The sequence below is a fragment of the Equus quagga genome, chromosome 1 (genome assembly GCF_021613505.1).
Source record: "Equus quagga isolate Etosha38 chromosome 1, UCLA_HA_Equagga_1.0, whole genome shotgun sequence".
Taxonomy (NCBI): Eukaryota; Metazoa; Chordata; class Mammalia; order Perissodactyla; family Equidae; genus Equus; species Equus quagga.
Genome location: NC_060267.1, coordinates 81933065 through 81954544, shown reverse-complemented (window position 1 = coordinate 81954544; position 21480 = coordinate 81933065). Strand labels below are relative to the sequence as shown.

The 21480-nt window shown below is 44.7% G+C and overlaps 1 protein-coding gene across 2 annotated transcripts in view; it reads left to right on the top strand.

Moving 5' to 3' along the window:
• CDK5RAP2 (CDK5 regulatory subunit associated protein 2) overlaps nt 1-21480 on the top strand; it is a 172485-nt gene that overhangs the window by 75253 nt on the left and 75752 nt on the right. For both annotated transcript variants that reach the window (XM_046668538.1, XM_046668528.1), the window contains 5 exons: nt 3284-3427; nt 11013-11110; nt 17423-17553; nt 19078-19190; nt 21256-21384. In XM_046668538.1, coding sequence (XP_046524494.1) covers nt 3284-3427; nt 11013-11110; nt 17423-17553; nt 19078-19190; nt 21256-21384 — 615 coding nt within the window. The remainder of the gene's footprint in view (nt 1-3283; nt 3428-11012; nt 11111-17422; nt 17554-19077; nt 19191-21255; nt 21385-21480) is intronic.

The following is a 21480-nucleotide window of genomic DNA, read 5'->3' as shown; positions in this document are numbered from 1 at the left end:
AGGTGGTGCCACAGCAGGGTGCTGTTTGGATGGTAAGTGGATGGGCACGTGGTAACTATGTAGGATCCGCTTTCTCCACTCTGCTACTTGCCTTTGGGACGAAAAGCCAACAGGAAGCAAGCTGATTTATCCTACAGAATCCAGAAAGGTCCAGCAGTGGAGGGACCTGTTGTCTCTTAAACAGGAGATTTGGCTGGAATGCTGGGCAGTTGACCTTGTTCTCTTCACTAGCAGGAGATGGGAGTTTACTCTCTAATGACCTTAAACCAGAGAAGCCCCGGCCTGGGGGTCACCAGCTGCAACTGAAAGCAGGAGTGGGTCTCGTGAATGAAAACGAAGAGGGAGAGTGGAAGGGTGCATGCCCAGCTGTGAGTCCTCGGAGGGGAGACAAGACTGACAGATGCTGACAGTTGGGGTCCTCCCACAAAACAGCCACGTCCCCACCTGTTCAGCTCAGAGTGAGGCCACCGTTGGTAGGCCCTTTCCACACTCAGAGCTTCTGAGCACCTTTACCCTTAAAAGAGGTGGAAGGCCTGAGTTCCTCCAACAGGGAAAAAATGTCTAAGAAGAAAGACAATGGCCAAGACAGACAGAATAGATCTACACAGAGGAACTAGAAACAGGGAAGATGAGAAGAAAACTAGGTAGCTTTTCAAAGAACTCACCACCACGCCATCTTTAGATAAGAAATAAGGTCAGGCTCTGATAAAGTATTTTGGAAAAGAAGAATGACCTATTAGAAATTGAAAGTATGATTACAGATATAAAAAGTTTAATAGAAGAGTTAGAAGATGGAAGATAAATTGAGTACGTCTTGCAGACAATAGAATTAAATGAACAAACAAAAAGATGGGAAAATGGGAGGGAAAAGATAAGAAAATTAGAGGCTTGATTCAGGACCTCCAATATATGACTAACAGGGGTTCCAGAAAGATAGAGCAGGCAAAGCAGAGGGAAGGAAAATTTCAAAGTAATAGAAAATTTTCCAGAATGGAAGAACAGATATCGCTACATTGCAACAGCCTGCTCTGTGTCTAGCAAACTGAACGAAGAAAGACCCATACCCCAAGGCATGTTGTGAAATTTCAAAACACAGGGATAAAGAGAGGATCTGAGAGGCTTCCAGAGAGAGGAAAATATAGGTCACATACAAAGGACCCAGACTCAAAATGACATCAGAATTCTCAGCAACATTTAAAGCCAGAAGACAGGAGAGCAGTGCTTTCCGATTTTTGAGGAAAGTGGTTTCCATTCCAGCATTCTGTACCCAGCCACCGTGTCAGCAAGAGTGAGGGCGGGTAAAGGCGTTTTCAGACGTTCGGTGTCTAAAATCATCTGCCTCCTGTGTACTCTTTGCAGGAAACGCTGGGAGGATGATTCCATACAAATGGGGAAATAACCAAAAGAGAGAGAGGGCTGGGATCCACAAAGTAGGGAGTAGTCTGGGACGTGCAGGGAAGTCTAGGCTAAGTCCAGGCTAAGGCCGGGCCACCTCTCTAGGAGCCCAGATTCGGGCCGTTGAGGGAGGGTTAACGTGGGATTTCTCCAACAAACTGAAATGGAACCCGTCATTTACCTCATGCGTCTGACTCCATCTCGAGGAATTTTCCAGTTATTTTGGAGAGTTTGGAGAGAAATTTACATTAAGTACATAATTTAGTTTTATGAACTAAGTAAACAAATAGAACAAAGCAGTTGTTACTAATTCCAAGAAAAGCAAAGAATTGAACATAAAAGGAAGTGGAATCGTGGAATACTAGAGCCATGAACAGTATTTGGGTGGCCATAAAAATGTAAATGCAGAATAGTCATTTAACTAAAATTGTGATGTAAGTGTCAGGAAAAATGTCGGGGCCCAGATGATGTAAGAGAGAAATCCTTAAACTTCTCTGATAGGAGCCAGTAGATTAAATCTAACCTTAATGGGGCCGGCCTGCGGCCGAGTGGTTAAGTTAGTGCGCTCTGCTTCGGCAGCCCAGGGTTTCAGTGGTTTGGATCCTGCGCGCAGACATGGCACTGCTCATCAAGCCATGCTGAGGTGGCGTCCCACATGCCACAACTAGAAGGACCGAAAACTAGAACATACAACTATATACTGGGGGGCTTTGGGGAGAAGAAGAAGAAAAGAAAAATCTAACCTTGAGAAATCAAGAAATGTAAGAGTAGGAATACAGATAGAAGTATGGAAGTAAATAGCAGAAGAAATAGCTAATGAGTTGAAAGTTGTTTTTTTCTGGGAGTGGGACTCAGAGGTGAGAAGGAGAGAGGTCGGGCCTGTAGTTTTCCATGTTAGCCTTACAGTACTATTTGATGGTTAAACAATGTGTGTATAATTGGACTTTTAAAAAATAAAAATGAAAAGTATAATTCAAGTGCAAGTGTTTATGGCAATTCTAGAAATTCCATGTTGGTTATTTGATCCCTAGTTCTTCCTGTTACAGTTGAGTGGATTTTTACCAAGAATTGCCTCTGCTTCTTTCTTGTTTGTGTTCACGTAATTTCCTGTGAAAGTTTGACGTGATGAATTAATTCTGGTAGGTGCTTAGGAATAAGATGTGGTTCTCGCCCTTCAATTCCGACAGAGAGTGGACAGAATCCTAGTTCAAGAGTTATCAGGTTTTTTAATAGTTAGGAATAGATTCCATGTTTGAACTTGGCCAAAAACCAGCCCTGTGTGTTGTTGGATGTCACATCTTCTGAAGGGGTCAGTGAGGGGACAGTATTGTGCATCATCATGACCGAGCCTTTCCTATATGACCAGAGGTAAGAGCAATATTTGCAGTCTCGCCTTTTTCTTCCTGGTATGGACGGTTCCAGTTTTGTTAAATTTGTAGTCTTTCAAGAGACACTAGACTTTGTTGGATTACAATCCAGAACCCCGCTAATCACCACAGTAACCCCATAGGATAGGAAACAGATCTAGCAATCACACCTTGGCCAAAGGGGACCCAGGATTGGAACCCGGTCCCATGGGGCCGGAGCCTGGGCTTTGTCCTCCGTACCCTCCGGGAGACCGTCACGGTGGTGAGATGGAAGGCTTGTAACGGCTGGCACCATCCTTGCCTAAGCCGTGTCGGCGTGCTGCTCTTCTGCTGGTGTAATAACACAAATGGAGCTGCGTGACAGTTTTGTAATTGCCTAATATTTTGGGAGGCTAGAAATTATTTAGAGCACATGAGTGTTGTGGAGAAAAAAGAAAATATCTCCCATAAAGAGTTTGGGACAATCTCTTAATATCAGTGTCTTGATGAAAACTTCCTTGTGATTTGTTTGGTTTCCTTAGAAATTCAATGAGAAAGACTTGGAAGCGACACAGCAGAAGGGTTACTTAATGACTGCGGAGGATCTTGAGTTCATGAGTGAAGAATTGGTAACGGAAAAGTGCTCTTCTCGGCAGTCACCAGGCAGCAAAATCATCTTCTCTGAGGTGAGCTTCCCTGAAATTGGACGTTCAGATGCGAATTCATATTCTCCTCTGATACATGTTCGATAACTCCTTTGATCTCGAGATCCTCCAGTGCCTGCTTACTGGTGGCGGAGCTTACAGCAGGTAGGAGGAGGGGTTCTTGGTCTGCATTTGTGTTTGCATTTGAAACTGAGAAATCACAGCTCCTTAAAAGATGAGCTTCATATTTGCTCTCCCAGAGTTCACCTCTCCAGAACTCTGTAATCTCAAGTGTTAAGAAAGTTTTTCTGTTCAAATGCACACAAAAAAATGGCACAGCAGGCCCTTCCTGATCTGTCCCCAAGTATCTCCCATCCTCATTTTCTTTCGTTCCCCGTCATCTCTAACAACAGCTAACTTGTTGCAGGTTCCTGAAAATGCTATGTTTGTATCTCTCTGTGCCTTTGCACATGCCGTTCCATCTGCCTGGAATGCCTTTTTCCTCCTTGTTTACCCAGTGACTCCTGAACATCCCTGAAGGTGCTACTCTAGTGTCACCTTCTCTGTGGCACTTTCCCTGACCCTGCTCAGTGGTGACGTCTCCTGTTCTCTCTGATGCACAGCATTTTGCAGCCCCATCCATCAAAGCGCTTACTCCTTGTGTTGACACTGTAGGCTCCACCTTTCTGCTTCCCCTCACTCGAGCTCCTGTGCACCATGGGCAGTCACCTTGGGTAGGAACTGGCATTCATGTCTGAATCCTAGCGCCTAGCCCAGTACCTGCTAATCTGTTGAGTGAATAAATGATTGTATTGGATTGTGGAAGATGCATGTAGATTGTTTTGACCCCCCAGCTCGCATATATTGCAACTAGGCAGCCACATATGGGAAAGGAAAGTTCACTGTAGTCCAAGTTGTTTTTTTCTTAAACCTGGCTTTAATTAAGTTCATACATTCAGAAGACAGAGAACTCTTACACAAATTAGTTCTCTGATGAATGGCTCTGATCATGACTTGTGGTTTTGTGAAGGGTGATTCTCAAAATAATTTACAACTGGTGCAACACGGGCACGGTCATCAGAACAGACTCTGGGGCTAGAGCTGGAGTGGGGTCCTGGAGGCCAGCTCTTGTGCCAGGCACCAACCCTGTAGTTATTGGATCTTGGAGGAGTGTAGACGTATTTCCGTGTTATAGCGACCAGTGCCTGCCATTGCATATCAGCCCCGGCTGAGAGGGCATCATTGCCTGAATGCTGGGAGCTCGCTCTTGACTCTGACCATTGTGGTTTTGCGTTTTGCTGCTGCTTTTGAATCAGAGTGTCTGCATGGACAGTGGAGCCCTTGGGCGGGGCTAGAAGTCTGGAGGCCTGGATTTCTCTCCTGGCTCTGTTGCTTCACTTGAGTGACCTTGGGCAAGTCCACTAACAAAATCTCAGAGGGCTAATATTTTATAAGTCTAACTTGCGTATAGTTGCTTGACTTTGACCAAATTTTGTGGGGTGTTAGGATGCACACTAAGCTGTAATAAGGCACAGCCTGTTTTGAAACCAGTAGCGGCCTATCAGGTGTTTTAGATGGACACATCTTCATGAACTTGAATACACTTTGTTAAACTGTATTTTTTTATTCATGTTTTAGTCATGTAAAAAGTGTCTAAATGTTGAACAGAATGTTTATGAATTTATTAAACAGGCTGAGTATTTTAAAATTTAATCTCACCGGTTTGCTCATCTGCACCACTTCCTTTTTAGTTTTTTTGCACTGGGCAACGTCTGTACTTCATAGAGCCCCAAATATAAAATTATTTCATTTTTAGTTATGTTTAGATCCTGGAGATGTGTAAATTACTTTGCACAGTATCCAAGTATTTTAGCAAAGGTTTTGATTCTGCTCTGCAAGACTAGTTGAAAATTGTGGGTAAAGAATTATAAATTAGCATTTAGCAATTGTAACTTTCTAGGTGTCAGTTTAAAGAAATCCCAACTGTTGCAGCCTACAGTTTTCCCCTCTTGAGACCCCTTGAGAAAGGTATACTTTTCAGATTGTAGTTCAAATGTGGATTTCTTCTGCTATGCCCCTGGCCATTTTGTGTTGATGTAGGGTTTATCCTTTGCCCATTCCTACAAAGGACCTGAGGCTATGATGATGTCTCCATTGACTGGCCAGTCTGTTTTCCTTCTCCTCATTGTGTGATCCTGAGAATTAATGCTGGATGATCAGGGAATTGAAGAACAGAGAGTAAAACACACTGACCATATTTAACTTGCTGCAGCTAGAGATTTATAGCTTGGCTGTTGACATGGTTGGGACATTGCTGCTGAATTTCTCGAGTATTGAAATAAATGTCTTTGTTGCAGAGTTGTGACATAGCTACTGAAATAGACACCATTTATCTACCAGGCCACTAAATTGCTGTGATTACCAAGGAGTGAGCGATTAAGCTTTCTCCTTACGTATCTGCTGCCTCTTGAGATTGTGGCTTGCACATTACATGTGTTTCCTTCAAGTCATTAAGGAAACTATGGTAGAGTAGAAAAGGCCCCAGCTTTGGTGTTGAAATGTCAGTTCTGCTACTTCTTACCTCTGTGACCTTGGGCAAGTCACTTAATCTCTCTGAAACTCAACTTCCTGATCTGTAAAATGAGGAATTACATGCCTTCCCTCCTGAGAGGATTAGAAATAATGTAAGTGTATTAGTTAAGGTTCTTTTTTTTTTTATTGCGGTAACATTGGTTTATAACATTATATAAATTTCAGGTGTACATCATTACATTGTGATTTCCGTGTAAATTGCATCATGTTCACCACCCAAAGACTAGTTACAATCCATCACCACACACATGTGCCTCCCCTTTGACCCTCCTCCTTCCCCCCTTCCCTTCTGGTAACCACCAATCTGATCTCTGTCTCTATGTGATTGTTTGTTATTGTTTTTACCTTCTATTTATGAGTGAGATCATATGGTATTTGACTTTCTTTAAGGTTCTTTTGGTTGCAAGCTATAGAATCCAACACTGAGTAGTTTGAGCAAAGCAACAACAATGAAAGGGAATATTTATTGGGAACATAGCGGAGTCTCAGAGATGCCAAGGGAGAGCTGAGTAGCTGTGCCTTGGGGCTGGTGAAACCGTGGCAGTGCCATGGACAGCAGAAGTTGTAGACTCTAGCACTCTCTCTCATATCCAACAGCTCCTAGACTTCTGGTGTCTCAGTTTAAATCTCTGAATTCCAGGAGAATCGTACTGGCTTAGTGTGGCCCCAGATGCTGGCTCACAGAGGAGGGAGGGGTCTTCCAGGGACTGGCCAGGTCTCAGATGAGGCAGGGGAATGGTGGTGAGCTGGGTGGTCCTTCCAAGGTTGTGGAGAGCATACTGCAGCATTGGACACGCAGTAGAAGTGTGGCGGTCATAAGTCTTCCCTGGGATGAGCGGGCTCCTGTCTGGGATGTTTCTTGTTGGAGGGGCAGGGTGGAGGGTGGCAGGGGTGGTTGCTCCTGCTGAACTGGTGCTTCTCCTTACTCCTCTCTGGGCAGCCTGGCCTTCTGCCTTTGTGCTGAGGAGACCCACTGGTTTGTCAGCTCTGCTGAGGGAGCCAAATGACTTCACTCTAATGGGGCATGATTCAACGCAGGGGAATAGGTGATTGATGAAATGGGACCCAAATGGCTCCGAAGAGTTCATTTATTTAACATGGGTGAGCAATTTGCTTCTAGGAAGATGTTGACTCACTCTGACTTCCATTATGCAAAATATCCACAGGAATCTCTGCTCTTAAGATTCATATCCGTCCCTACGTTCCCTCTTACTTATTTAATCATTAGCTCAGCAAGTATTTGTGGTGGCATTTGATCTGTGCCAGGCACTGTGCTTGGCTCAGGATGCTGCTGCCCACAAGGAGCCCTCAGACCCACGGACAGGTGGTTAGGATGCTAGCTCTCGGGTGCAGGGGGCCTGTGATGCTGCGGGGCTGGAAGAGGGCATTTCTGTCAGTCAGCGAAGGCTTCCAGGTGAGAGTTTGGCCTGAGCAGATCCTATGAGGTGCTCTGGAGTGTGTCAGTGGAGAGGGGTGACCGAGGGAAAGTGGTGTCCAAAGAGGAGGGAGGATTTCTCCCTGGAGCTCAGGGTGGGGTTTCCCCATTCCCCAGAGATGGAAGGAAAGGGCAGTTGTGGTCAGCTGGCAGGTGGAGAGTCGGGGTTGAGGAGAACAGTGACCTGCATAACCTGGTGAAGCTTTGGAATAGCTGCCGGAAAGAAGAAGAGAGGGGAACTGAGCCGGGCATCCAGGCCCTGACATCGCATGGGTCATCTTCTAGGGCTTAAAGCCTGGCCCAGAGCGAGCCAGTTAAGGTACAGGGTCCCCAGGTCCAGACTTGTTTCACTGGGCTCATTCATTCCACACCTGGTGTCTACTCCACCAGAAGTCTATGTTTATCTTTTTCCTAGCCCTTCTTAGTTGGCTTTGAAGTTACTTACCAAAGCATAACTTGTGACTGCCACTTATTAGCCAAATGGACTCAAACAAGTTACCTCTCCTCTCAGAGAATCAGTTTCTTCATCTGACAAATGGGAAGATTAATGGACCTCCCTGGGTTGTTGTAGGTAGAGATGATCTATGTCAAGTACCTAGCACAGCACTGGAGCACAGGAATAATAGTTACGGCTGACATTTATCAAGTGTTTACTCCATGCTGACACTTGAGCTCATTGGGTTGGTGTGGGGATTAAATGAGAAAATGCTTGGGAAGCACTTAGCACAGTGGCTGACATACTGAGGACTTGCTAGCCTCTTTGTCTTGATATCCTGTTGAATTCTCCCCTAGTCTCTTCCCTGGGGCCCTCTGTCCATAGAGGTGGGAGCTGGGAGAGTCCCATGTAACACTGGTGTGTACAGGTGGGAGCTGAGAGAACCACACGTAACACTGTTCCTATGCACAAAAGGCATCTGGGAGCTCTTTGTGACAGTGACATGTGGCATGGTTTACAAAAGGGCCTGATGTTTCTAGCAGTCTGGGTGACTATCTTATCATAACCAAACAGGTGGTTTCATGTTTAAAACCCTTAATTGGTTGATGGTGCCTTTGCCTAGTTTTGTTCAGGGTTAGAAGCCTAGCATCATTCCCCTAGATCAGGGGTTCAGAACCATTTTTTGCCCCCTGCATCCTTTTGGGAACCTACTGAAGCCAAGGACCTCATCCCTGGAAAAATACTGAAATGCATAAAATATATGCATAGGATTATACAGGAAACCAATTACTTTGAAATTCAGTTATCAAAATATTAAAAAATATGCTTTAGAAATTGTGCTTCTTTATTAATGCATTAAATAGCAGGATCTAGTGGTGAGGATAGCGACTGCTGTAGTTTTGAAGTAGTGATAAGAATAAATATTTTGAGATACGTGCAATGTATACAAAGTAACCATTTCTTTTGATGGCAAAGGCACAGGAAAACACTAATACTACTATGCTTTGTAGCAAGGGCAGGGTTCCTTCAATTCGTAGTAGAAAGGAAAGCTAAATTTCAGTTAGCGCTCAGTGGAAATAAAGATAGAACTTTTCCCCCTGTTCATATTCATGCAGCCCCTGAATTTTAGTCAGATTAGGAACCCCTGTCCTAGGTAGTGTGTGAACTTTAGGAGAAAGCCTGAGTCAGTGGGAAATACAGGGGCTGCTTGCAGCTGTGGTCTTCCCGTTAACTGAGTGCCTGCCCCCAACATTTAAGAGCAATCTGGTTCATGCTAGGCACTGTGCTATGTGTTTGGCACACAGTTACTTTATTTTTGTTAACATTTTCTAATTATTTTGAAATAATTTCACATTTATAGACAAATGACAGGATACAGGATTTTACTCTTCTTGAGCCATCTGTAAGTTGTCCATGTGAAGCCCTGTCACCTCTGAATCATTTAGTGTGTATTTCCTGTAAGCAGGGACATTCTACTGTACAACACGGCACAGACAGGGAATTAGCAGAGATCACCACTGCCGTCTAATCCTCAGACCCATTCCTCTTTCACCAGTGGTCCCGTAGCACCCTTTGTAGCAAAAGGATCCAATTCAGGATCACGTGTTGCATTTAATAGTCTTGGTTCTTCAGTCTTCAGTCTGGAACGGTTCCTCAGTCTTTCCTGGACTCTCATGGCCTTGATACTTTTGAAGTGTCCAGGCCAGTTATATTGTAGAATGGCCTTCAGTTTGTGTCTCTGATGTTTCTTGATGATTGGGTTCAGGTTAGGCATCTTTGGCAGGAATATCACAAGAGTGATGCTGTGTTCCTTCATTGTGTCCTATCCAACGGTACGTGGTTTAGATTTGTCTGTTACTGGCTATGCTGACTTTGATAACTTTATGAAGATGGGGTCTGCCAGGTATCTTGAATATATAGTTACTCTTTTTTCCTTTGTAATTAATAAGTATTTGGGGGAAAGTGTTTGAGTCTGTGTCAATATCCTGATCTTCTTCGAACTTCCACCCACTAGGTTTAGCATCCTTTTATGTTTCTTGGCTGAATCATTTATTACCATGATGGTTGGCAAATGGTGATATTTCTGATTCCATCATTCCTTCTACATTTATTAGTTGTTGTTTTACTATAAAGAAAAGCCCAGTCTTCCCATTTATTCATGTCAGTATGGACTCATGAATTCCTATTTTATTCAGTAGTGTATAATCTGTTACTATTGTTATTTATTTTGATGCTCAGGTTGTCCCAGATTTGGCCTTTTAAACTGGCTCCTCTGTGCTTTTGACAACACTCCATCATTATTTAAGCACTGCCTCATTTTCTAGCATGAGAAAAGGCTGTAGACATGTCTTGTATTACCCTTGATTTTCCTTGCCCCAATACTGAATTGGCCATTTCTCCCAGGATCCCTGGTTCCCTACAGCACACAGTTTAACTCTCATCTGCTCTAACTCCGTGAATTGGTAATGATTGTCCACCATTTTACAGGTAGGCATAAGAAGGCTCCAGTAAGTAACTTCCGGAGGTCCCAGAACTGCTAAGTGGCAGAGCCAAAATCTGAACTTAAAAGTTGCACATTTGTGAATGCTAATTCACGAAATTACGTCCCCATTTCATAAATGAGGAGACTGAACCTCACAGAGGTTTGTTGAGCTAGTTACCTAAGGTCACATAGCTAGTAAGTGGCAGAGCTCCACCTCCGATCTCTCTGTCATCACGCTGTTCAGGATGCCTTTAAAGTGACTCCCTTGACTTCTGTTTTAATGTAAGTCCCTCGTCCCTAATACTTGTCAGGTTTTGGTTTATGAATTTCCTTTTTTTGGAGCAAGAACAAGTGTGGAAAGGCATTCTTTGTAGCGTTGTGAAAATGATGATCAGCGGCTCTGAGATGTGGCGATATCACGATGGGCAAAGCCGGGTAACAGTGATGATTCCTTTACAGCAGCTCTTCAGTGTGGAAAGCACAGCTCAGCTTCCTGCCCAGGTGAGTGATGGGCAGCCATTCCCCACGCCTCCTGCAGGTGGTGCTCTCTGACTGTGGCCTGCCCCGGAGCCTGGCACAGGAGATCACCCTTGTTTGGATTTAAGAATTAGCCACATAAGTTTGCATAATGTGCTCTTTTAAAATTCTTCCCTTAATGTCAGATGCCCATTGTCATTTCCAGGAAAAGCAACAATTAGAGTATGAAGAGCTGATTCAGGTCTTAAAGAAAGAGCAAGACATCTATACCCATCTGGTAAAATCTCTGCAGGACTCAGACAGGTAAGGGCTGTTTGGACATCACACACACATGAGTACTCACCTGCGCACACACGCATGTTTTGAATAAATGCTGGTAGTCTGTGAGGCAGCACAGGCCTCTCAGTTTGCTTAGGAAGCTTCAAGTGCTCGCGTGGTGACTGCCTTATTTAAATCAGGTATACCTATTTTCTATCAAAAATTGTCTGATGTTTGGCAATGAACTTAGGATAAAAATATAATAATCACTCAGATTTTTGTAATACTTTGTTATAGATTTATTTTTTCTTTTTTAATTGTGGTAACTGGTTTATAACACTATATAAATTTCAGGTGTACCTCATTATATTTTGATTCCTGTGTAGGTTACATCATGTTCACCACCTGGAGACTAATTACCATCCATCATCACACACATGTGCCTAATCACCCCTTTCTCCCTCCTCCCTCCCCCTCTGGTAACCACCAATCCAATCCCTGTCTGTATGTGTTTGTTGTTGTTTTTACCTTCTGTTTCTGAGTGAGATCATATGGTATTTGACTTTCTCCCTCTGACTTATTTGACTTAGTATAATACCCTTAAGGTCTATCCATGTTGTCACAAATGGGCAGATTTCATTTTTTTTTTTTTTATGGCTGAGTAGTATTCCATTGTGTATATACCACATCTTCTTTATCCATTCATCCCTTGATGGGCACCTAGGTTGCTTCCAAGTCTGGGCTATGGTGAATAATGCTGCAATGAACATAGGGGCGCCTGTATCTTTATGCATTAGTGTTTTCATGTTCTTTGGATAAATTCCTAGCAGTGTAGTAGCTGGATCATATGGTAGATCTATTCTGAACTTTTTGAGGAATCTCCATACTGTTTTCCATGGTGGCTGTACCAGTTTGCACTCCCACCAGCAGTGGATGAGGGTTCTCTTTTCTCCAAGTCCTCTCTGACACTTGTGGTTTCCGGTCTTGGTAATTATACCCTTCTGACGGGAGTGAGGGGTGTGTAGTTTTGATTTGCATTTCCCTAATATTTAGTGATGTTGAACATCTTTTTGTGTGCCTTTTGGCCATCTGTATATCTTCTTTGGAGAAATGTCTGTTCAGATCTTTTGCCCATTTTTAAATTGGATTGTTAGTTCTTTTAGTGAGATGTATGAGTTCTTTATATATTTTAGATATTAACCCCTTATCAGATATATTGTTTGCAAATATCTTCTCCCAGTTGTTAGGTTGTCTTGTTCTTTTGTTGATGGTTTCCTTTGCTGTGCTGAAGCTTTTCAGTTTGATGTAGTCCCATTTGTTTATTTTTTCTATTGTTTCCTTGCCCAGTCAGACATGGTCTTTGAAAATATGCTGCTAAGTGATGCTGAAGAGCATACTGCCTATGTTTGCTTCTAGAAGTTTTATGGTGTCAGGTGTTATCTTCAAGTCTTTAATCCATTTTGAGTTAATTTTTGTGTATGGTGAAAGATATGGTCTACTTTATTCTTTTGCCTGTGGCTGTCCAGTTTTCCCAACACCATTATTTGAAGAGACTTTCCTTGCTCCATTGAATGTTCTTGGCTCCTTTGTCGAAAATTAGCTGTCCATAGATGTGTGGTATTATAGATTTAGAAAGTGCTTGCATGTGTATTACCTCATGCGGTCCTCACAGCTCTTCTGTGAGGTAATAGTATTGGTATCCCTATTTTCTGTGAGGCCATGGAAACTACGAGAGGTTAAGTGACTCGTCCAAAGTCACTCAGGTGGTGAGTGGCAGAACCCCGGGACTCAAACACGTCTGTGTGTCTTGGAGTGACTTGTGTCTTTACGGAATTGTTGAAACGATTGGGTACCAGTGAGTTGCGGGGAGGAACACTGATTACAGGCTCGCGGTCTTGATCTAGCCCTGGCTCTGTGTCCAGAGGCGAGTGGCCTGCTCTGGGCCTCTGTTTGCTCATCTGTAAGTGCAGGGTTGGCCTCAGGGATTTCTCATATTAAGAAATCATCTCTCTACACACTGAGATAGTTACAGGTGAAAGGATATGATGTCTGGGGTTCATTTCAAAACCATCCAGAAATGGAGGGAGTGGGCGGGGATACTGAAGGAGCAAGATTGCCTGTGGCTCCCTGATTGTTGGGGTGGTGGATGGGCAGATGGGGAGGGGCTCGCTCATTAGGTTGTCTTATTTTGTATGTGTCTATTTATTTTCCACAATAAAAAATTAAAAAACATCCTGCCTCCCTGCTCCTCTCTGTGCCCTTCACTCTAGCTGTGTGAAGTCTACGTTGTCCCTGGGCCGTGTGTCTCCTGCCTCTGCCTTTGCGTGGATTTCCGTACCCTCATTTGTCTCCTGCTAGTCCTTGAGAATTCATCTGGAGGCCCAAGCTAATCCCCAGGACATGTCGGTACATTGTGTGCATGTCTGGTCCCGGCCCACATCCTGCTGTGGCCCAGGAGCTCCCTCAGGGCGGGAGTCCTGTCTTGTCCCTTTCCCAGGGCCTGTCCTAGCGGCTGGTGTGGAGCAGGCACTCGGGAAATGTTCTGTGGGTGAATACTCCCCACACCCCCCCAGTCTTCTAAGTTATGAGATAATTTTCAGATTTTTAAATCTGAAATGAGATTAGAGAAAATGAAAACATGCTGATGAAATTCTGAGAGTAGGCATCACTCTCTGAAAGTGAGTTTTTTCAAGAAGCCTCAGCTGCTAGTCGTTTTCACTGGGCTGGGGGGAGGGCAGGGGGACAGTGGTTGAGTAATGCTGGGAAACTCCAAGGGGGAATGGGCGAAGTGAGCTTAATTGCACATTTTCTCCGGGTGGAAGCAGATTTGATTCTGGGCCCTGAGCAGCCCTGTGGGTGGATATGGATGCTGTCAAGCCTCCTCAGCATCGTGGATGGCTCTGCGTTTCATAGGCTCTTTCTTAATGAATAAAAATGTGGGATGGGATCAAGGTGGGTCAGGGCCGTGACTAATAGGAATGCTTAAAAGCTTTCCTGTTCATCTTCAGAGTCGAAATACGTTTAGGGTGAGACAGACCTGGGTCCACATCCCAGCTCTGCCATCCAGCAGCTCTGAGCTCTCTGGTAAGTCGCTTTTCACTGGGCCTCAGCATATGTGTTTGTACAATTGAGATTGGCCTGCTCACCTATCCACCTACCTATTTACCTGTCTACCTACCTACCTCACAGGGTTGTTTTGAAACGGGATGATGATGTGTAAGGCCTAATTCTAGCTGGCACATGGTAAGCACTCAATAAATGGTAACACTTATTAAGAATAATAGCAACGTGGAAAGCTTCTGTATGCCTCAGTAGCCCAATAAGCATGAACCCAGCTTGTAGGGGCTTTTGAGTCCTCAGGCCCGGCCATATCCAGAGGGCAGAACTGTGGGCTAAGGCAGGTAGAGCCCCCTTTGGTAACTCCAGCATTGCTCGCTCTCTGGAAACTGGCAGTAAAGGTGGATGACGCTAGGGTCATCTGATGGACTTGTAATTGTAGCTGGAAAGGGAGGGCAGGGAGGAAGGAAGCTAGTTATGGGCAACTCTATGCCTGGTCCTTTCCCCTTCACTGTGTGTTGCTCACAGCAACACTTAGAATTCTGTCAGTGGCTTCGTCCCCATAATACAGAAGGGGGAATCTGCTCTCGGAGATGTTAAGGGTATCACCCAGGCTTCCACAGTGAGGCATTGTCAGAGCTCAGCTCTGCCTGGCTCCCGAGCCCAGGCCCTTACTGAGGCATTGGCACTAGTACAGATGCCCTGCCCTGTAGCTCAGAGTTTCTCAGCCTCGGCGCTGTTGGGATTTGGGGCTAGGTAATTTTTTGTCGTGAGGGGCTGTCCTGTGCGTTGTAGGATGTTTAACAGCGTCTCTGGCTTTTACCCGTACATGCCTGTAGCACCCTCCCCTGCCCTAGCTGTGGCAACCGACAGTGTCTCCAGATATTGCTGCATGTCCCCTGGGGAGTTAGACTGCTGTAACTCATGAGAATCAGCAAGTTTGGCTTATAAATGCCATTTTTTGTTTGGGAGTTGTTAGGGTATGTGAGGGAAGGAAATAATGTTTGTTGAGCACCCATATGTGTTAGGCACTATGCCGAGCTCTTTCTTATATAACATCTCAGTTAATCCTCAAAGCCATCTTGAAGGAAAGGTATCAGCCCCATTTTACAGATGAGCATATCAGGACTCAGGCAGTTTAATGGACTTGCCTGAGGTCAGGGAGCTAGTTAGGGGTGCTGTGCCATTTGGAGCTTGGATCTCTCTGACTCCTCATTTCTGCTTCCCCTGCTACATTCCAGAAGGAAGAACGCACAAGACTTTCATTTCTCTCTGAGTGAAGCACCTTTTGTTCCACCAACTCCTCACACCTTGCAGAGATTCTGGAGTTGGGGAAACATAAGTGACAGACAGAGGAGCAGCAGCTGTGTACTTTTCACCCCGTCAGGAAATGGAAGCGGGAGGGAAGCAGTTAGCTCTCCCAGCCCTAATTGCAGGAGCCTCACTCAAACACCCTCCTTTTGCCCCTGGTTAAATGTCTCGGCAGCACGAGCGCATCCAAGTGAGTGCTGTGCTGTGACACCTCCATAAGGTTTTCCATCAGCCGTACAAATTGATCATTATGATTGTCTTGAAATGGAACTAGGTACAGGTTGCTGGTAGGGCCCCTTCCCTTGAAAGGAGATGGCTTCACAATGAGCAATCTTCAAAACAGCGAGCATAGAAGATTAGACATAATGCTTTATTTTCCTTCCAAAATCTGTTGATTTGTGTGTGCAGTTCCATGGGTGGAACTGGAAGAAATCTCTGAAGCCGAAGTGGGGCTTGAGTGTGTAGCACACATATTCAGAGCAATAGCTCCCAACGATTTCAGGGCTGTGGAGCCCTTTTGAAAAATCTGGTGAAAGCTATGGGCCTTCTCCCTAGAAAAATGCACATATTCGTAAGTTTTTACAGACAGTTTCAACGTGTTGATGGACCCTCTTAAGGAACTGTAGGTCAGAGGCTGGATGGAGAGTGATGTGTTTCTCGGTGCTTAGAGAAGCAGGCCTTCTGATTTGTTAGCGTGTGTTGGTAGTCTCGGAAAATGTTCATGTACTTTGACCAAGGAATTGCGCTCCTGGGAATCCGTCTTAGGAAACTAACCTGAGTGTGAAACAAAGCTTTAGGTGCAGAGATGTCCATGGAAACGTGTTGTTCAGGTGTTGACTGGGGTCTCTGTTCCTCCGAGAGCTGAGTGTAATCAGTTGAAATCACTGGCCAGTGCCGTGTCCAGAGTCTTCTTGAGGATCTGCACTGACCAATTCAGTAGCCACTAGCCATGTGACTATTTAAATTTAAATTAAAAAACGTAAGCATTCAGTTGCTCAGTCTGTTGGCCACATTTCAAATGCTCGATGGGCACATTTAGCTAGTGGCTACGGTATTAGCGCACATGAAAAACACGTCCGTCACTGGACAAAGTTCTGGTGGCAGTATTCTGCAAGATTAATGCAGATTCTGGGAGGTGTGCATTTTCATGGCCTCTTCTGAGTTGTGAGTTGCTGGTTTCGTGCAAGCTCTCTGTGTAGCTCAGCACTGTATCATGGTGACCCACATGTGAAACTTGACATCCCCCTCCCAAAATAGAAATCCGCTCTGCTGTGTATTTGAGTGGCTAACTCATCACAGTGGCGTTCTCTTGGCCCTCGCTTGGTCCTTCTCTCGCTCTTATTGTTGGGGCACTCTTCCTTTCTTTTTTCTCTTCCTTCCTGCCCTTCACTCTTAGCCCCAGTACCACCTCTTTAGGACTGACACAATGGACATCCTCCCTTGTCTCCTCTTCTGGAGAGTGTCCCCTTCTGTACCCAGGCTCTCACAAGACATTTTTCCACCTAGAGAAACATTCTGGGGAGTTAAACATTTCTACCTAGTTGCATCTGAAGCAAAAACTTGGAAATGATCGAAATGTCCACTGGTAGGGGATGAGTTAAAGTAAATGATGGGACATGCACCTAATTTAATATCATATAATCACGAAAAGTGATGTTTGCAGAGAGTTTCCAAAAATGTGGGAAAATGTTTAAGTGAGAAATGCAAAATTTAGCATTGTACATCTATTATTCTTGCAACATTGTAAAAATACTCAGGGAAAAAGATTGAGAGGAAATGCAGTCTACCATGTGTTAATTGATAGTGGGTTCATGGTAATTTTTATTTTCTTTATACTTTTATATTTTAAATTTTATGTAATAAACATATTTACTTTTATAACCAGAAAAACCACAAATGACATAAAAATCTAAGGAACGCTTGCTGGGTTTTGCATCTTTAAGTACAAATAGATGTGTTTTACAATTTCTGGTGTCTTGTTTTACCAAGTATCAACAACCTGCAGGCTGAGTTAAACAAAATTTTTGCTCTGCGGAAGCAACTGGAGCGGGATGTGCTCTCATATCGGAATTTACAAAAGACCCTGGAGGAGCAGATCAGCGAAATTCGGAGGCGGGAAGGTACACGCTCTCTTGTATGTATTTCCCTTTGGTTTTTCCACTTGGAGGGCCTTGGCTGAACTTTAAGAGTCCTAAGACTTTCGTAGGAGAAGAGGCACCCACAGGATTTCACCTGGGGGTTCCTTTTTTGTGGTGACTGTGTTAATGTTGGCTCTCCCGATCTGTATCCATCTGGCTTCAGCCTTCGTAGTAGAAAGGCCCAGCAAATTGTATTGGTGCTGCAGAGAGTCTGCTGCAGGATGGCTTCCTTGCTGCCTCTCCTGTGGTCTGCATCATCTGATACTTCTAGCTCCAGATAACCTTGGAACCTTGTAGTCTCCTTTCTCTAGTAAACAGCCCTCATTGCCCAAAGTTTCTGGACTCTCCCTACTGCAGCGCCCGCTGCAGCGTGCCCGGATGGCACAGACACATGAGCGTGAGGTTGCTGTTCATGTTGCAACAGTTACTGTTTAGCACTCTCATGACCACAAGTGGATTCACTTGGGGAGGACTGCAGGATGAGGGCCTGTGGTCCGTGCATTGCTGTGCTCATCGCAGTAATATCTGGCCCTCTCCCTTGCTAGAACCTGAGCCCCTTAGAGTCTGGATTGGAATCTCCTTCCTTTCTGTATCTCTCACCTGCTGCCTGGCACAAATGGTAAAATTTGGTAATAGCAACGGTAGGTTTGACATTTCTTGAGCACCTGCTGTGTACAAGGCGCAGCACCTGGCACTTAACTTCTCAACTCTGCTCCTGACATTCATCCCATTAGGTAGCATAGGTAGTGACTTCATTTTACAGATGAAGAAACTGAGGCTCAGAGCTGGGCGTGGGGGTTGATGTACCCAGATTTGGGCCAGAGCAGCTTCCTCTGAAGTGTAGCGCTTCCTGGTATATCAGGTGTAGCAGCTCCTAGCCACATGTGTTAAATGAGATCATGTTTGTGGCTGTGCCTCACTCAGTAAATGCCTGCCCCTCCTCTGCAACTTCCCTCCCTATTACAGTGTGACCTGTGCTGCAGAAGAAGCTGACCCTTAGGTCGGTGGCCAGATTCTCTTGTTTGAGATCTGGCGGGCACATTCTGCACTTGGTGTGCTCGTTACCATGGCAGGCTCCGGGGCCAGTAAGAAATACACCAGGCACTTTTATTTCCCTTAGGGTTGACCCTTGAGGGTCACATCTAATTTTCCTGTATTCTCACCTGAACAGAATCACTTCCTCATTTAAACTGAAATCACTATTTACTTGTGCCACTCAGAATGGTCTCCAGGCACAACACTTGGTGTGCAAATTATAATTCAGAATTGGCCACAGTGAAAGCCTGTACAGCCCGTGATGAAACCATACATTGAAATATCAGCATGCAGAGAAAGAGGGACAATTACTTTTGCTCTAAAGGTTAAAACTCCCTGTGTATACTGAAGTCCCCCTCCCGCCCCCACCCAATTCACATGGCCTCAGGTGGGTTACACTGGGACTGGTCTTGGACGGATCTATTTCTGATATTCTTTTTGTCCTCTTCCCACTTTTTTTTTTTTTGGCAGAAGAAGAACCGTTTTCATTTTATAGTGATCAAACGTCTTATCTGAGTATTTGCCTCGAAGAGCCCTATCGGTTTCAAGTGGAGCAGTTTTCTCAAGAAGAACTTAAGAAAAAGGTATCGACCTGTTAACTCAGTTCTTTTTTGGTTATTTGTTGTCTCTTGGGTTCTCGATCAGAGGTGTGAGACTCTGAAAGCCCCTTTCCTCTCCTTTCTTCCCTCTCTCCCTGCCTGTCTTTGTTCCTTCTCTGTACGTTACCTGGAGGGCCCTCCCCCATGTCTGATAGACGACTTCTCAGGCTGGAGGACCCAGCCCAAGCTTGATCTCCCCTCACACAGGCTTGATCAGTCCCTCCACATAGTTAGCCACATTTTTCTTGGGTCATTCGTCTCTCTTCTTGTGCCTAATCTCATTGATGTCCTTCTCATACTAGTCTCTGATTATCTGGGTATTTGTCTGTATCCTCTGCTAGGCTGTGAACATCTTAAAGTTAGTGATTGTATCTTACTTATTTCTGATTTCCCAGTACCTGGCACACATAGTGGGAGTTAATAGATGCTTTTTGAAAGAATAAAGGTCCAAGTTTGATCAATAAATCTTGTTTAAAACTGGAAAGGTTTTTCAATCTGTTGATCATTGGTGTAGTTAGAGTAGATTGGTATTTCCAGTTTCTAAGAGCCATTGATAAGAATAGGACGTTGTGAGCTCAGAGGAGATGGTGATTTATTGTAAAATTGTCGTATGTATGACAGATTCAGTTTCTATCTTGGAATAATTCACATTATGGGGGAGTGGACAGAAATAAACAAGTAATTGCAATATGGAGTACAAGGGTGGCCGTAATAGGCAGACGTACAAGGTAGAGGGGTAGCAGAGGAGAGGTTAACTGTTGGGGGTTGGGAGGTGCTCATTTGATCAGTTGAAGCTTCTCAACAAAAGAGAGGCCTGAATTGGGTTTTGAAGGATGAATAGGAGTTTGTCTAGGAGGGCTTTCTCAGCAGAGAGAGAGAGAAAAAACAGCAGGTACAAGGTACAGAAGAAGTAGAAAGAACTATAAATATTTAGTGTTTTGGGAGGAGTGGCAAGGAGTATTGAGGCATCTGCTAGTTTCTGAAGACGAAGAAAATGGGATGATAATAGCTGCTGTTGGTCCTTCCTGTGGCTGTGTCAAGGATAGGAGGTAGTTCACTTAGTTGGCACTTAGTGAGTGTTTGTAGAACCAGAATGCTTTGTTCTTCCCACTGTAATGTCCTTGAGGGTTGGGTGCACTTTCTGTTCACGTTTGGTGTGTTGGACATCTGCTTTGTGAGGGTAGGGTTGCCCACCGTACTTGAGGGGCTCATGCTAACCCCAGTTAAGAAGTCTTTGGAAAATTACTGGCCATGGGGCTTTGAAACTTGCAGGGAATGAAGGTGGTGTCTGCTCAGCTGCTTGTGTTCCTGGCCTCGCGGGTGCATTGGCTAATGCCTTGAGGAGGTGCGCTGGCTGGGAGCCCTGCTTCTCAGCTCTGGGCCTGGCTCTGCCCTGTCCCGCGTGACTGGGCACTCCAGCTCCTCCTTGTAAAATGGAGGTAGTCGTACGAGCCCGTCCACCTCCTCAGGATTTCTGTAAGGAGTGATTGACTAAAGCTTGTGGGAGTATTTTAGGAGCTGTAAATTGCTTTATAATTGAAGGCTATTATTATTACTGACATTGCTAGATAGGTTTACAAAGAAGATTGATGTTGTAAAATAAGGCCCTGACACAGTCTTAGAGGCTGCCGTCTCTGGGGACTTGTTCTCTAGAGAGAGTCTCAAGTACCAGACAGATAGTGTTAGCTGTCATCAACTGCATATTTAGCCTGTACCAAGGAGGTTAGGGTGTGGAGATAATGATCATGGTCCGTTCTCACAGTCACCCATTCCACAGATGAGGAAATGAAGGCTTAGAGTAGGCAGCTTGCCCAGATCTCTTTGCCTTGAACTGGTGGCTCTGGGGTTAGAATACAGGTAGACCTGTGTTTTTTTTTTTTTTTTTCCACTGTACCCAGGATAGCCTGAAGACAAGGATCAGGCCTCCTGATTCTCCATAATTGTGATGCTGAAAAATCTGCTCAGTGGGAAGGTCTGTGGCCAGGCCATGGCCTGGGAGGCTGAAGTCTGCTGCTGGGTAGCCCATCCTCTGCCTGCTCTTCTCTCTTAGGTCAGTGACCTTTTGCAGCTCGTGAAGGAACTGTATGCAGACAACCAGCACCTGAAGAAAACCATTGTTGATCTCTCCTCCATGGGTCTCCAGGGAGGCGACAGACTTGAGTCAAGAGAACAAACAGAGGTAAGAAGAAACATACTTGTTGTCATGTGCTAATTACAAAAAATAACAACCCCCCAAATTTCTCGAGACTGCATCTGTCCTGGGGAGGTCTCTACT